The sequence below is a fragment of the Thunnus thynnus genome, chromosome 6 (genome assembly GCF_963924715.1).
Source record: "Thunnus thynnus chromosome 6, fThuThy2.1, whole genome shotgun sequence".
NCBI classification, from domain to species: Eukaryota; Metazoa; Chordata; class Actinopteri; order Scombriformes; family Scombridae; genus Thunnus; species Thunnus thynnus.
Genome location: NC_089522.1, coordinates 19086316 through 19104098, shown reverse-complemented (window position 1 = coordinate 19104098; position 17783 = coordinate 19086316). Strand labels below are relative to the sequence as shown.

Below are 17783 nucleotides of genomic sequence, written 5' to 3'. Positions count from 1 at the left end.
CATTCATTTAGTATTCTGCATTACCTGGAAAATCCTTAGTGATACATATACTCTAGAGTTATACAAGTTAAGCAAATAGCTGCATATTACCTGAAAGAGTTTAGTGTTTTTACTTTCTAGCAGCCTCCCCCAAAAGCCAGTAATTCTCTCCATAACTGTAACACAGACTAGGTTTCTTCCCAGCTGTCCATACTGTCTGTGTTTCAACATGACTTGTGTCTTTCACCTGTTTAACTCATTCTGAATGGTCAAAGTCTGTGCAAATTATATATGCGATATATAATAAAATTATCTAATATGAACGCCAGTATTTATGGGAGGTGATGTTGTGGGGCTGTGTTGTAGGGTAAATTGCCCTTAAGTCAATCACAAGTCATTGCATAAAAGTAACTAAATGACGAGATGCATTACAATGTTGTAGTGTGTGCATGTACAAGACACAGAGGCCTTATTTATTCATTAGAGAAATTTCGATATGCTTTCCACTGCTACACATGGTTAATGCCGAATATGCCTTTGAACCAACCTATAGGATTTTACACAGAGTAAGATAAGAGGAATATTGCCACCTGCCCCTCCAATTTGAGATTACTGTGGAAAATAAATTTTCTAGAATAAAGCATTTGTATCTATGGACTGGATTTGGTGCTGTTAGGTCAGTCAGCTTGAGCTTTGTTTGACGATACTGTGTGATACGCCCCAACACCTCTCCTGCTATCTGTGTGGGATCCTGCTCCCCACTTAGAGCAAAAAATAGGCCTTTGTGGTGTGGCTCATAGGTTAAAAGGTACTTCAGAGATTCATTTAGAAATACTTGAGTGTTCAGTGTGACCTGCCTTTGCTGTCTTCTTTAGTGGTAATTCTAAGTTATTACCTTCAATTTTTGATGCCACAAATCATGTTGTATTTGATGTCTTTGGCAGATATTAAGATTTTCATTTTGCGAAGGTCGACATGCTTTGATTTACATATTCTTCACTTGAGGCAAGCATTTTGCAGGTGGCCACTTACCCACACAGGGGAAATCCAGGCTCAGGGTGCTTAAGTCAAAGTCTGCATCAGGCACATAAATAACGCTGTAACATTTGATATTTCGTTCCCCACCGAGTGCCAGCTGAAGCGTAAGTAGCAGCACGCCTTCGGTGCACGTTTTGCATGCGGCAACATGTCTGTGTTTACGGAGAACACACTGTGGTATTTTAATTCAACTTGCTCAGATGTGACCTCAAATATCTTTTATTCTCTTTCATTGCCAGCGTTTGCAGTGTGTCTGCCAGAGGGCCTCCGTTGAGTTTTGATTCTGAGGTTGAGGTGTAATGACTCGAAGAAGATATAAATGACTCAAAAATGACTTGCTAACATCAACCCTAGCAACGGTGACGAATAGGGAAAACAAGAGGAAAATAAAAAAGAAATTGGAGTGGGAGAGGGAAAGAAGGATAGATGGAGCGACAGGAGGAAGTGAGAAGTGAGAGAATAGAGTTACTTGATGGCTGTGGAAGGCTTTGGGCTTTTGTCAGTGAGCAATTCGATGGTACGGTGTACTGTGGTCCCTGCTGGACTATTTTTGTTGATCTTTCCTTGTCTTCTTTGCTGATTGATGGTTCATATAGGTAGTGAGGCGGAGAAAAGATGTGGTCTCAACCTGGTTACACTCCACCCTGGACTCTCCCCCCGCTGTGTTCTCTCTGTCTGTCTTTCTTTCTGCCTCATTCTCTTTTGCTTCCTCTGTCCAGATTTTCTCTTCCCCCATAATATCTACCTCCATCTGTCTTCCCTCCCCCAATTTTCATCTCCTCTGTCCATTCTCATCCCCCATCTATTGAAAACCACTGCAATGAAGGGTGTATGACATATTAATTATAGGTGACAACCCGATGAACTCTCCAAAGACGACAATGAGGTGGTTGGCATAAGCAAGTAGAAAATAGGTTCTGTTTTAATCTGACCTCTAAAGTCAACTTCACATTTAAACCCTGGACCTTCAGTGATGGGTCCATCCAACGGGACCTGGTCCCAACCATTGCAGACCAGATATAATATGACCTCATTCGAACTTGACTGACCACGGTCACTATTCTCAGGCCCAACAGCAGGCTCCCGGGTTCCTGGGGTGGTGCGGTTTGGGATGCATTGTGAGCAGCAAAGCATTGGGGCCCCTCAGAACAAACATGGTACGATCCAAAATAAAGCCCCCGCGAGTTCTTCAGAGGCCATGTGGAAAAGCCATAAAGTGGAGTTATAGGGGTCAGAATGGGGATGAGACTTTTAATGGTTTACACAGGGAATGAGGTAAATATGTGCATGACTGAAGGAAGAGACAAACACAAGTGTGACAGTATGCATATTCACATTACAATACACACATTAGTGTTGCCATTCAAATACACACAACGCATGCTTCAGCTCAAATGATGCGTTAAGTTTTAGGACATCTAAGGTAAATTTTATTGGCGTGATGATTTATCCCACATGAAGGTCTTTAGGAAGTTCATTATGGGGCCAGAACAGCGACAGTTAAATTTTGGCATTGAAAATAAAGTTTGCTATTGAAAACAAAAGCTGAACTGAAAAAGGAAACATTGGCACTTGTAGTGGAAAAAGTTGTATTGGCACTGAAATAGTTTCACTGAAAAATAAAACACAGGCACTAAAAAATTACAATCTTATAATCTTACATTTTTTCTTCATGTCTGTCTTTTTTCAGTAGCAGTTTTTTTTTTTTTTTTACACTGTCAGTTGTTTTTTTTTTCAGCGTCACTGGTTTTCAGTTTCAACTTTCTGTCACTGTTTTGGCGTAGAGAGCAAGGCCCTTGCTGGGTCTACAATACCCAGTATGCCTTGTGGTCCGACGAAAATGTCTGAGGGCGATGGCATCATGGCCGAGATTTTGAGCAGCACTGTTGCAATTTTCGCTCTAGTACTGTTAATATGTCTCTTTATTAAGATTTCATATTTTTTCAGGCAGTTTCAGACAGTAACCATGCACATTCCCAATATTTCTGGTCAGTTTATCCAAATAACGCCTGTTTGTAAATCTCCTGCAACGTTTTTGGAGATGTGAGGAGCTGCTGGCTGGGAGAGACCAGCCAGTCATCTCGCAGTAGCAGCCCGAGTCCTGCGTCGGGAAGAAAATGATCCAATGAACTGATCTGTGCAGCTCTTTGGTGATTTACTGCTCACTCTAATGTCTCTGTAGCATTTTGTCGTGTGATATAATTTTTCTTTTGAAAGATAAATGTTGGTTTCATAGATGAAATCTAACAATTGTAGCTGCCACATTAGTTTGTCTGAATGTAAAGTGAAGGTTCATGTTTTTACTGGACATAACAGAGGTGCTACCTCTGGGGCTCTATATATACAGATATCACCACAATTCAATAAATATAAATATATTAAAATGAACACACACACACACAGTAATGAGGGTTTTACTTGGTCTGCTGTCAGTTAGTGGTAAGACAGCCAGAGACAATACGCTGCTTTCTTTTTGTTTCCCTCTACTCAGGGTCACCCCGCTTTGCTCAGACCACTTAGCCTCTAATTTAATACCCACATATGGACACATTTACACACACACACACACACACACACACTGACACACACAGATATACAAAGAAACACTTACACAAATATGCAGTACCACAAGAATACAGTCGGAGAAGAGTTTACACTTCCACTTACAGAAAGTTCAATATTTGTTAATGGGAAACCTTTCTGTATAGTCTCCTCTCCTCTCCTCTCCTCCTCTGCCTGTTTTTCTTTCTCTCTTTTTTTTGGCTCCAATTCTATTCAGTGCAATTGATTTTAAATAAACACTGACTTTGAGGGAGTTCTGATTTTCTATTTTAAAGAGTGTTTGGGAGTGTTAATATCCATATCGTGAACAGCTTGCAGATATACATAAAACACAGCAAATCTACACCGTTCAGTGGATGTACATGCAAACACTCTCAAATTAAATCAGTTGAATTTAACGTATTAATTTATTCTCATAGTCATAGTTTAATTTCAAATTAAATTTATTTTTAATAGAATAAAGAATTAAAAGAGAATTGCCTTGTTACTTACAGGCACACTTTATGACACAGCTATTCAGGATCATTTGTTAAAGTATATCATTATCATTAGACAGTATATCATCTTCCATACCCTTCGTATGGAAGATTTAAAATAATAATAATAAAATAATAATAAATAAAAACAAATCAAACATGCATTTAATCTGTCATAATAAATTAAATATGTTTGTTAAGAGGGCAGTTATTTAGCTTTCTGTCTTTAATAAATGATTGAATTGTTTTTCATTGTGACATTATTTTTTCCATGCCACATTAAAATCAAACAAAGTGAACAGGTGTATTGTATTTCAGAAAAAAAAATTCAAAATCCTCCCAAAATAGGGGCACCAATCAAGGTTTTACAGGATACACAGCAAGCAGAAGACAGCAGGAAGCTAGTCTGGGTTTAGTTAGCAGAATAATGTTATTTAGCTTTACTTTATGCTCATGTTTCATCAGAAATTCTAAATTCTATATGTTTTGTCTGTGTGATAAGCTCGCACTTAATTTTGCATAACTTTATTACAGAATGATTCAACAAAGGAAGAAAATTAAAATATTATGTTGCTATATACCTGCTGTCCAGTTTAAATTCTAATCTTGCACTGAGTATAGAAAATAGTGTAGAAAGAGTGGAACGTGAAAGACACACATACCTGTTGGCTACAATGTCATAGAATGCAAAGAGAACTGCAATATACTTTACTTATAAATGTTTTGGTTTACACCATTTTATCTGGCCTATGAAACTGTATCTTTATATGCTTGAATCCTCTCTGCCCTGCTGACTTTTAGAGCAGAACTAAATATGACTGAATTCTTTGTTGCACCTTAGTCTTATTTATGTTATTTGTACGTGCTGAGACTAAATTGGAAATGTGTTGGTGAGGAAGGAAGTAAAGTTTATGTTGTTTTGTGCTGGCTATTTCAAACATATTGATACTGTTCATCACACCTATCTCTCTTGAGCTAAAATCTGTACTTAAAGATACTGGGTGTGTTAGACTGACCAGCAGAATGACAGACACAACTAAACTAAAGAGACTTTTTCACTTCTTAACCAAGCAGAAATCAAGCGGATTTCAGTGCACCTACTGTACTGTAGACTGCAGACCTGCATCGTTCTCCACGTGTTTGCCAGAGTGACTGTTCAGTGTGGTTTGAGAGGAAATAGATTCCCTGGAAACAGGATGTAGCAACTGGCATGCAGTGCTGGAAATGATCAGGAAAAATAATCAAAGAAGGAGCAAGTGTTAATGAGGGGGAACGCCTGCAGCGTCTCTTCCTTTATATGTGCATGTGTGTATCTTGTGTGTGTCTGTGTGTGTGTGTGTCTGTGTGTGTGTGTGTCCATCAGTGGTGGAGGAAGTAATGATGGATGGAGGGTGAAAGAGGGATTGAGACAGCTGTGTGCAGTGAGGGTTAACATGAAGGTACTCGGGGTGAGTCCCCTACATATTCTGTGTCATATATCCATGCACTGGTACAATACCAAAAGCATGGCATGATTGACTTTCATGCTTTGGCAGAAAACATTCATTCATTCTGTTGACAAAGATCCTTTTGTCAGTGAATCCTGGGAGTTCTGTGTGTGCGTGTATTCGTCCTTGTCTATTTTTTTCTACATCTGCGTTTTCCCATGTTCCCTCTATAGCCTGTGGCCAGACAGCTGTGTTGCCATGGTTTTATCAACAGATGTTGGAGTGTACAATGAGACTGTGCCTCTCACTCCACCCTCCAGCCCCTGCTGTGAGGCAGTTTACATCCGCTTATTATCCCGAACCAGCCCTGAGGTTATCCGTCTATTATACAATTCCTGATCAGAGCTCTGACTACTGCCTTATCCCCAGCTTTGATGACACACCTCAAATGACACCCTGCCTAAGCCCCAGGACAGGGAATGTCCTTCATTTCCGTACAGATCAGCCCCGGTGTCGTCATGTCTGGCGTGTCCAGCTCAGGTGGAGAGGAAATCTTCTCCGTGTATGTGCTTGTAGATACAATATGTGTGTGTGAAGTGAGAGAATCCAGAACCAGTGCAAGCTTGTGAGGAAGCTCTTGCTGTGCTCACAGTTGCTCTGCAAAGTTCTTCAGTCTTACATTAGACATTGTAACTTCCACCTGCACCTGTGCACATGCACATACACGCCAACGTGCATGAATGCGCTCATATGAAAAAATCCCACTTTGGTCTTCAGGCTGTCTAACCGCACAACCTTCAACAGTAATCTCCTGACATCTATTGGAAGTTTCTATTGCCTCATCAGGAAACTATGGATCATTTAACGCCACTCCTTCTCACATCTGTGTGAGGAAAAGTTACCCACAATCAGGTGCTTATACACCATCTGTGGGAGGCAGTACAGTTTATATACTGTATACATATGATTTTTATGAACGGGATTGGCCAATTATTCATTCACCTTTTAGCAATCTTTGATAATTCAGACATTAGCCAGAGCGAAAGCAAAACTAACAACAATTGGCTGTTTGAACTCAGCAGTCCACATTCATTCTCTTCCTTCTTCATTATGTGAAGTGTGTGTCGTTTTTTCGTTGATGCACATTTTTCAATGAAAAGAGATATTTCAATTATTATAGCTGGTACGGGAAACTCTCTGGTGGTCTCACGTCATCTTGAAATGAAATAGCCTACCTTCTTTTTGTGATATAATCCAGACTTGGCCACATTAATCGCTAGACAAACATGAATTAGTCGAATATTATGTCATAAATTTAGATGATTAATTTCACAGCACAGACCTTTAAATAAATTAAGTCTAATGGCTGCCCTCTACTGTATTTATACAGGCTGGCTGAATAGCACACACAGCTGTGTGTAGTGTTCCGCAGCATCACCAGCAGACCTAAGTACAGACATCAGATACACTCCACCAGACCCACTGTTGGGATTTAAGAACTTTATAGCAGCGTTGTCATCTGAACTCCCATTTAAACTTCTTTGAACAGCAACACAAAAAATGAGTGAAGCTCATGGTTTGCATGTATGAAGATCGGAGTTTGATTGGGAGATTTGTGATCATATTAGCAATGTTCTCAACCTACTTGTCTACTGGCAGTATTGGCCTTCCAAGCGGGTGAGTGAGAGTGCAACTGTTACTGTGTGAGTATGCAAGTGTTGGTTCATCCCCAGGCCTTTGCTGTGGTCTCCCCATCGTCTCTGGTTCTGCCGTTTTGACTGTGGTCTACTCATATAGTCCCCATGTTGTTTATTGCGGCCCAGAGCCGACGTTGGGCCCGATACCTTTGCAGATTCGCCTGCCAGAAAAACTTTTATGATGAAATGTGAGGCAGGCAAAAGGGAGGTGAGGACAAACAGAGAAGTTGTTTTCTTTAAGCCTCTGTTTTACTTTGCTAACCAGTGTCCAGAATCCACATTTGGCTGTCATTGCAAGAATGAGAGAGGAAGTCAAGGAGAATGAGTGTGTTTATGCATGTGTGTGCATGCTTCCATGTTTTAATTTAAGGTACATGCATGTGTGCATGTAAGAAACTGTTGAATAAACACACGTGTGCATGCACGCTTTAGAGCGGTTATGAGTTTGTGACTGTATTCGTTTAAAGAAATAACCACATATTGCCAAGAATTAATAGTTTTGCAACCACAGAATCTTGAAAACATATCAAGGTCATTTTTTAAAATGATATGGTGCTGAGTGAGGAGCTGGAAAGCCTAAGTTGGGTTTTGGGGGAAGACGGGGTGATATAGATGTGTTTTTAATTCATCTATTCAGAGGAACGCCTCAGTGCAATCTTCAGTGTTCCTTTCGGATTTGAACTGGACCAGACTGGACAGCAGTGGGAACTTTTACCTCCCTTCCTTACCTCTCTCCTTCTTCTCTCATACATTGAATAAAAAAAAACTTAACTAAACAATAACAACATTGTAATTGCAAAACAAAATATCTTCCCTGGAGTCCAGTTGTGTAGTCTTTTGGTTGTCTTGGAGACTGTAGGAGTTCTACTTTGTGTTTGACCTCTCTCACATAGACACAAATACAAATCCACACTGAAACGCACAAATCTACAAATTCCCTGTCGGAAAATGTGGGCCTATCCCAAAGACAATCTGGACTGAGGACTTTAGGGATTTCTCACACTGACACATCACTTTGTCTCGCCGCAAGACCTGCACCTTTAAACGGCAATAGGAAAACTCCCGGAGAGTTTGGAGCATGGCTGGAGGGATGGAGTGTTGAGAGAGCAGTAGTTGTGGCGGTGTGAGAGAGAGGTGTTGTTGGAAGAAGACATTGAGAAGAAGGGGACTAGAGGGAAAAGAAAATTGGAGAGGAAATTGAAGGAGAAGAGAGAGGTTAATCACCTTGACTTGTGAGCTGTTATCTCAGCGTGTGTGCCAGCTGATAAAGCCATACAGTATTTCCTGTAACAGACATACTGATGGAGTAGTAGTTTTAGCCAGCGGAGGAGCAGGGTGTCAGTGGTGTTAATATGCTCGAGCCGAATGCTCAAGGGAATTCCCATCATCTCTATCCACTTTGTTTCATTCTTTCCTTTATCTCTACTCCTCAACCGTACTCCTCTCCATCCTTCCATTCCTCTCTCCACCTCTCTTCATCTCTGTCTCCTTGTTTTTTTGTGTCTGGCAGCGGTGAGTTCTTTAAGAGGGTATTAGCAGGGCGTCTTTACACTACTATCACAGCTTAGAGGGCCAGTGCAGGTGAGACAGCAGGGATTTCCTGTTAGGCCTCTCTGCTACATTCTTGCTAAATTGCTCCTTGCCAGGTTGGGTTGGAGGGGAGGGGGTCTCTCTCGCTGTGTTTTATTCTGTCTCATACACACAGTGACAAATACACATGTGCACGCACACGCACACTCGTGTAGCAGAAAAGAAACATCAGCACATGATGATGTGCAGGCACTAACATACTGTACAGTATGTTCAAAGGATTAGTGGTGTAACCCAGTGTGTGTGTGTGTATGTTTGTGTGTATGCCAGTGTGGAGTGAGGAGGACAGAACAGGGCTCAGTATTAGACTCTGGTTGTCTGCCAGAGGAGCAATATGAGATAAATACTTCACCATCTTACACCTGGGGGTCCTGGCCTGCTTCTTATGCTACTACTTGAGAGGAGCCCTCTGTGTGTCTGCAGCCTGCATGGTGCACTCTCATTTTACACACAGAGACACACACACATACAGGCAGGTAGGAACTGACTGTGGTCCAGCACAGCCATACCTCTCAGTTGTGTTCTCGGTATATTACTGCATTGCTCCCAAACAGCCACGGAGGAAGTATTCAGATCATTTACAAGTAAAAATAGCAATAGCACAATGTAAAACACAGAAATAGTAAAAGTACAAGTAGCATTCTTAAAATATCACAAACGTCACTTGTTGTAACAGTGGAGTTGCCTGGAAACCAATGCTGTGGCAGAGTCTCTGCTATACAAAACAGTATGTAACTCTGCCTAAAATCACAGATTGTTGTTTTTACATTTCTGTTTGTATACAGATAAAAAAACAAGCATATATTAATTAATCAGTTTTAGAGGTTTTGGTAGGTGTATGGATAGAGGCAGGATAGCTGTTTCCCCTGCTTCCAGTCATAATGCTAAGCTAGCTCCATATTTAAGGCTAGACATTAGAGCAGTACTGTGTAGATCTTCTCACCTAACTCTCAGAAAGAAAAAGCGAATAACTGTATTGTCCAACAAGTTGAACTATTTAGAAGAAGAAGAATATGGGGAGAACATGCAGAAAGGACCTGGGACAGCTGGGGTTCAAACCCAAGACCTTCTTGGTGTAAGGCAATGGTGTTAACCACTGAACCACCATACTGCTCTATTATTATTATTTAACACGAAGCATTTAAATGTTGTAGCTGAGGTAAATTGTAACTATTTTCTAAACTGTCAGGTAGTTTAAAGGTATAATATGTAATTATTCCACATTAAAATGTCTAAAAACAACTAGACCTAGGGTATATATTTTGTTGAGCTGTGTACTTACATTATCCCAAATGTTCCCAACAATGTTCAAACCCAGAGAAATCTGTAATTTAATCAAAGTAACGGACCGTTTCATTTGGTCGCATGTCAATGGCGACATACCTCCTCTACCAAAGAGTAAACACGCACAAGATGCATACGGCGGCGCTGTGTTTGTCCGCTACAGTGGCGTCTACCAAAGAGTAACTTACACACATACAAGATAATACATCGGCGTTGTGGTTGTTCCTCAGAAACTGTTATAAATTGACTTTTATTCAGTTTTAAGCCACATTTTCATGATAAATTTAGGTCGCTTTTAACTATATCTGTTAGCCGGAAGAAGGATTTTAGTCATTGGACGTCTGGATCTTAAGTTATCAGAGAAATAAACTGGGCAAACGTTAGCAGCAGCTCGGCTAACAGCCCCTCCAGCAAGTCCAGTGGTCACCAAACATTGTCAGAGAAATATTGATTTTTTAGGTGAAACAGCTTTAATTAGTATTTTTAACGATTTTAATCTGCGTGTATGTTTGTTTTTGGAGAGGAGGAGACCTCTGCGGATAATTCGGCTCCTGGGAGAAATCGACCGAACGTCTGGATCTTACGTTATAACAGAAATAAACTGAACAAGTGTTAGCAGCAGCTTGGCTAACAGCCCGTACCGGACGTCTGCCGTACATCATCGGAGAAACATTGATTTTTTAGGTAAAACAGCTTTAATTAGTATTTTAACGATTTTAATCTGTGTGTACGTTTGTGTCTGGAGAGGAGGAGACCTCTGCGGGCCGGCAAAAACATCCCGAATTATTAACACTGGAGTAATCCTATCCTGGTGAAGCTGGTTATTTAACACATGGATGTATAAAGAGAACTGGATACAGCGTCGTAGACAGGGCCCCGTTCATTCCTATGAAAGTTGCTCAGTGGCGCATGAAGCAATAAAAAATCGACTTCCCGGTATGAAAGTACCCGGATCTTCCACATTGTGTGGCCCATAGAGGATGCGGACTAGTGACTTTCGCTTGTTCTCTTTATACATCCATGATTTAACAACGAAGACAACAACTCCCATGATCCCTTGCTACTTCACACCGTCATCACACTCCGTCTTTTGTTATTGTTTTGATTGAGAGACCCCTAGCGGTTGAAATTAGATATTGTGCGTTTAATTTATTGTGTATGTAACGATCATATATTTTATATGATCATTGTATGTTTTGTATTTCAATTTGCAACTTTGTAACTATCACTCACTCAAATGTAGAGGAGTAAAAAATACAATATTTTTCATTGTAGTGGAGTAAAAATATAAAGAAGCATAAGTTGAAATAATCAACTAACGTACAAGTACCTCAGAACTGTACTGAAGTACAGTACTCAACTAAACGTACTTCATTACTTTGCTCCCAACATGCTGCCTCCTTTTATGGATTTCCTTAAGTGCCCTGTGAAATGGTTGAGAGATGAGCTGGAGAGCACAACACAGCCTGTGCTCTAAGTGTTTTCACACCATCCCCTCTGTGTCCACGTAATGCCTGTTAAAATGCCTGTTAACAAGCCCTCCCTTACTGCTTCCCTTTATCTATATGTGTGTGTCTCTTGAAATCGCATAAAACACACATGCACAAATTAAGTTCAAATGGGTTCACTCATTGCGCCATGGCAAAAAGTGCTGGAAATGTAATCAGGTGTTGAAGAGCAACAGAGGAGCACATAGTATGCTCATGACAGCAAGCTGAGAGTGTGTTTCTATGTGTGTGTGTGTGTGTGTGTGTGTGTGTGTGTGTGTGTGTGTGCATGAGTGCGCGCCACTGTAGGCGGTGCAGCAGAACACTGATATATGTCCAATACGAAGTTCTGGAGTGAGCTCAGATATCACTCATCTCATTGCACACAGCCAGATACGGAGGATTTTAATGTGTGAGTGTGAAGTCTGTGAGCAGTCTGATCTGCGGCAGTGCTGGTCCAATCATACAGCACAGAACCCTCAATAACAAATGATGGGACAGGCTCCAGCCTCTCCTTCTCTTGACACACACATACTTTAACTGCATCAGTCCACAGTGGTTCATTTTATGGACATTAGGTCAAAGCTGAACTTTTATTACTTCCAAATTTCAACAAGTAAATGTGTTGAGATGTATCATTTCCAGCACTGAATAGTAACATATGGGCCACCTGACTGAGGTAAAAAAAAAAAAAAAAAATACTGTGTAAGCTTTATTCTATTTCTACCCCTCTGTCTGTCAGTCAATCTTTCACAGATTACTTTCACCCTCTAAATGCCTGTCCATCAGACTGTCTAGCTAAACTATAGAATATGAATATTGAGTTACACTGTATCACCCACTGTGTCTGTTACTGTGTAAAGGTCTAACTCCCTATTCTTCTGTCTGTTCTTGTTTCTGTCTGACTTCATATCCACACTTAACGTCTTATCCTGGTCTGTTCTAGGTAGATGCTCTGCGTGTGCGTTTGGAGGAAAAGGAGCAGTTCTTGACTAAGAAAACCAAGCAACTACAGGACCTGACTGATGAAAAGAGCACACTAACTGGAGAGATCAGAGACATGAAGGACATGTTGGATGTCAAGGAGAGGAAGGTCAATGTCTTACAGAAGAAGGTATGTACATTCAGCTACTTAAATTATCATATAGTATCTGTACAATTGTTGCCTCCAGTGTGGCCAGACATATTAAAGTACATATTAATCAAGTAGATATCAAAACAAATTGTTACATTTTATTAAAGATGCACCAATCAATATTTTTATGTTGACAATGGATGAGGACAACATGTATGTGAAAGGGGTCGCCTGTAGTGACAAACTCAGAAATGTATCACTCGACTCGGCATCCTCCTCTCAGCTCTACGGAGCATTTTAGCATCTTTGGCTCAATGTTTTGGTTTTCCGGCCCACAGCTTTTCTGTTTTGTTCAAACTCACCACTCTCATCATCCAACTGCAACTGTTTTCAGTGAAAAAGCTTTGATAAACCCACACAACCAGCCCGGCACTGAATGGCAGACAGACAAAATGACTGGTAGTTGGTTAGCAACAGTTGGTTAAAAGTATTTTTACAGACTGCTGAGGTGTGGTGCACATATAATGCTAATTTCTAGTGCAATGTTAATATGTATTAAGCACTGCTAAAGCATGCTGCAGCATAAGATGTGTGTAAAAGTTCAAAAGTCAAAGCTTTAACTCACCATCAATGAGAGCCTTGCGCCTGAAATCATATCGAGGTGTTATGTTTGTGAGTGACAAGCACAGTGTGTCAGCGCCGGAGCCTTGTTTTGGTAGCGATCGGTGCTAACTTTGTGGAAAGTTCAGGGTATTCTGACTTAACTTAGAAGGGAGGGACAGATAGCGATGTAAAGTAAGTCTTCAATCCTCCGTTGGGGTTTTAGCACCAGTAGTTTGTTCTCTTGTTCTGATGAAAGAAATGATTGTGTTGAAAAAAAAAAAAAGGATCACATATCCATTCCCTCCTGATTCTTGGGACTTTTGCAGAGGGGAAATACTTCTTACACTCTGCCACCAGTGCGCATAGGTGATCACACAAGAGAGCTGTATTCTCTTTTTCTGACAGACGCTATGTTTGAAACATGTCACAGACGCCTCTTTCAACTCTATTTGCTCAAGAATATAGTTTTGCTGTAAAAGCAGACATTGTATCTGCCAATCTAAATACTGCTGACATCATCCCCTGAAGTGAAAGATTATTGAGCTTGTTGAAGGGTAAAAATATATCACATAAGTACATTTATTTCACCATCCAATAATTGACTGTTACATGGTCAGCCAGGAGTCACAAAGATATTTTTTTTTTCCTTTTTTAATTATTTTTTGGCATTTTTTGACAGTCAATATTGCAGAGAGTATTAAGTGCACAAGCTTTCAATACACTGCTGAGCTCTGGTGATATATTATACTTACAATTATTTCAGGATAGATCACACATACTTGCTTTTTCACTGGGGTAGTGAAGTCAGAGTGGCGTGTCACTGCAGTGGCTCCATCGGTGAAAACACCAGAACAGGAGTCCCAGCTCAGTCATCATCCAGAGCCTTAAATATTTCTTCTCCAGTGGTTTTTTTTTGGCAGGGTTAAGGCACACAGTAAATCCTCTTGCAAGTCATCTTGATATATGTATTGGACATATACTGCCATATACACCTGCTCGCTCTCTCTCTCTCTCTCTCTCTCACACACACACACACACATACTTTCTCTCTCTCTCTCTCTCTCTCTCACGGCATGTTTCAGAGGCCTTAATGACTTTTATAAGGTTAGCTATTTAGCTGTGACCACCTGTGGTGCGCATGTTGGCAATTCCTCTATAGACCAATTATACACACATAAAGGTCCCCTCTCAACTTCCTTGTTTCCTGTCATGTCCTCAAATTAGATCTCCTTCTCTCTCCTCCCAACCTCCCCCTTGCTGGGTTTAATGAAAAAGGGCTCCAAAGGTCATATGCAGTACCATCAATCTGCGTGTGTGTAAATGTGTATGTGTTTGCGTGTATGTGTGCGTGAATATTTTCAAATGAATTATTTCACAATTTATTTAAGGCAGACTTCCAAGTGTTTCTTTGTAAGGTGCCTAAACACGACCTTTACGTGCACCCTATACTGTGTTGAACCCCTTTGGGTTCCACATATAGCTCTTTATGTGAGGCACTTAATAAGCAGATAAAGGCGGCCTTCTGCTTTCTGACATTTCATTCATGTCTATTTGAACTTTGCCTTTATTTCACGGCCAAAGAAACGTTTCCTGTAGGATAGATTCATTTTGGAAGCACTTTGTTGGAAATTTAAAGTTTAAGTAATAAAACAAAATGACCAAATTTGTTTATTAGTATTTCTATTTTGAATATTAACATGTTGCCTTAGTCCACATTTTCATTCCTCCATGCTCAAAAGTGACGTTAGGTTTGATGATGTCTGGTTTCTGGTAGTTTTTTGCTCCTCTATTAATGCTTTCTGTCTGCCTCTTAGTAAAAAGTCTCCATCTGTCTCTGTATCCCTGTGTGTTGTTGAATGTAAAAGCCTTTCTAAAGCCAACCATACAATACAGTACAGTACAATACAGTATTTTTTTTTTAAATTTCATTTTGCGATCTCAGTGGGAATCAGCTTCAAGCATTGGATTAATGTTTTGAATACCTCAAAACCTCCTGGCATCGTGCAGCAGATTTACTTGGATGTGAATAATGTTTTTCTACACAACTACAGCGTCTCTCATCTCTCATAGACATAGAAAGTTTCTGTAAAAAACAAAGTCATTGTGGTACTTACCACCAAGAAAGGTGGGTCCTATAAAAGTTCCATCAAGGATGTTTCAAATTACTTCTTGCAAATGTAATGGAGGCTTTTCTCCTCAATTTGTTAATGTGTTCAGTACTCAGGGCCTTGTGTAATGAAATAACTGCTTCTCAGCTCACCACAACTCTCTTCAACCAGTTCCATTATGATACAAAGAGTTGTAAATTCTATGTAGGCATCACAATTGTTGGCAGTTGTCTCACAAACTCTAGTTAATACAAGGCAGAACTCAATATAAAGCAGATGCTGTCTTATTAACATTTATATAATAATAAAATATGAACCAGCAAACATCAAATCCCTTTTTGAAATTAACATACAGTGCCTGTGTTTTTTAAAGGGCAGTAAATGCTGCAGTTTCATTTCCTTCTCACACTTTAGGCACATTTTAGGCCATCGTAGAATGTGCGTTCAGAGGTCTAAGTTGTTCTTTAACAGGCTTAGCTCGATATCTAGGAGGCTCAGCTGTATTTGATCAGCTTCAGCTGTAGCCTGTGTTTTTCAGCTGTAGTTTGTTTTCTCTCATCTGTACTTCCTCAGCTTTGAGCTGTGTGTCATCTTCTTCAGCTGGCCTTTGTCAGATTAATGCTAACAGTAGTGTGCAACATACGCATATATGTTAGCGAAAGTGGAGGAGGGTTGTAGCCACCTGCGCCGAGAGATGATGAAGAGATAGAGATGCAGAATTGCTCAAAATCTAAAGTTGTTTAAAAAATATACAATAGTAAGAAACCACAGAGCATTTATTGTTATTCACCTAGTTTTGAGCTTCAGTGAAAAATTTGGATTGTGATTTACTGGAATCAAATGTGTTGTCAACATGCTGTTTCTAGTTTGCATAGATTCTATCTTCAGTAGAAAGCACTTCCAATGAAAACTGTTCACAGTTGAGGCATGTGGATTACCCAGACTGAGCTGGACATTGTTTCTGGAAATGATGTTGCCGTACATTTTTTATGTGTATTTTTTCAATGCTGGGAGCACAAATAAAATGTAAAATTCCATTCATCCCAATCGTATTTGGTTGGTTCCAGAAAACATGGCCAAATTTACTACAATGATATGTGTTTCTAGCTACCTCTAGAGGATGTGAGAAAATATGTTTTTTTGTAATTTGGGTGAACCAACCCTATAATCTTTCATGACTAATAATTCCATGGTTATGTTTCTAACAGGAAAAATGTTGTTTTGGTGACACTGTACAAATGGAAGTCATAACTTACTATAAATCTTAGTTCAACATAACTAACACCTGGGCTTATGTTAGTTCAGGGAGTCACATATCCCTTTTCTTTACAAAATACATCGCTTTTGACATCCTTCCATACACTGTGTATACCCAACATCTCTGTTTGATTTGTTTTGCAACTTTCCAGTTTCCCAGCACTTATAGGATGCTATAACTTACAGATCTATGTACAAGGAGAAAGACAGAAGTGGAGCTTGGAGTCATAACTTGTTTCCTTCCTAATTTCATACTGTGTAAGTCATCACATCTCAGTTGTAAAAGACACAGACAGACACTTTGTATTTAAAGTCCTCCCAGCTTTTTCCTTAAACTAACCGTATTTAAATGTCAAGGGTACATTTTCCTCACTTAACGAGGACGTTTTTCATATGAAAAAACATTCTCCGAGGATCAGCTAAATGTGGGCCAATGGAGAAACTTAGTTAATATATTGATAATAAAAACCTTTGCTGTGGGCAGGTGCTGCTTTGTTTTCATGACACAATGTAATGAGGTTTAGCTCAGACCATTTAAAAGTTGATTGAGTTGCAGGCCTCCTCCTCATAAAATCATCAGCTTTGAATGAGTCAGATAAACACAGTTCATAGAGCTATTAATCTTTTATGTATGTTCCCCCTCTGATGAAAAGATATCTATACCAGACACAAACACACATACACACACCCACACACACACACCCACACACACACAAATCTTCCTGGACAGCTTTGGGAATTAAAATGACGCATCAGTATTATTAGAACAAGCTTTCTATCTTCACCACAAACAAGTCCAATTACCCACCACCCAGAGTGTGTTAGTGGTGATGACAAAGGTTCATGACAGATAAACTAGTGCACGATAATGTGTTTCTTGCCTTTTTTTTTTTGTGCGTGTGCGTGTGAATGGGAACGTGTGCATGTGTTTGTGTGTATGCATAGTTGATCTCACCCCAGTCATAAGGAATTGACATCTGGAGAACTAAGAGGAAAAACAGTCTGTAGGATGTTTATGTAGGTGTAATATAAAATGGGACGGAAGAGGTAGAAAAAAACTTAATGTAAATAACAACAGGTCTGTCTGTCAACAGGAGTCTGTTTGGTGAGTTGAACTACAGTTTGTGGATGTTTTACTGTACATTTTTACATTCTTTGCATTCAATGAATCATACCTGTCTCCCCTGATCCTGTGTTTTA

General features: G+C 40.0%; 1 protein-coding gene across 9 annotated transcripts in view; it reads left to right on the top strand.

Annotated features, from left to right (window-relative positions):
* LOC137184583 (ERC protein 2-like) overlaps positions 1-17783 on the top strand; it is a 156238-nt gene that overhangs the window by 25233 nt on the left and 113222 nt on the right. For all 9 annotated transcript variants that reach the window (XR_010928686.1, XM_067592385.1, XM_067592389.1 and 6 more), the window contains one exon: positions 12487-12654. Coding sequence is in view for 8 of the 9 variants with exons in the window: in XM_067592385.1 (XP_067448486.1) it covers positions 12487-12654 (168 nt within the window). In the remaining variant the exon portion in view is untranslated. The remainder of the gene's footprint in view (positions 1-12486; positions 12655-17783) is intronic.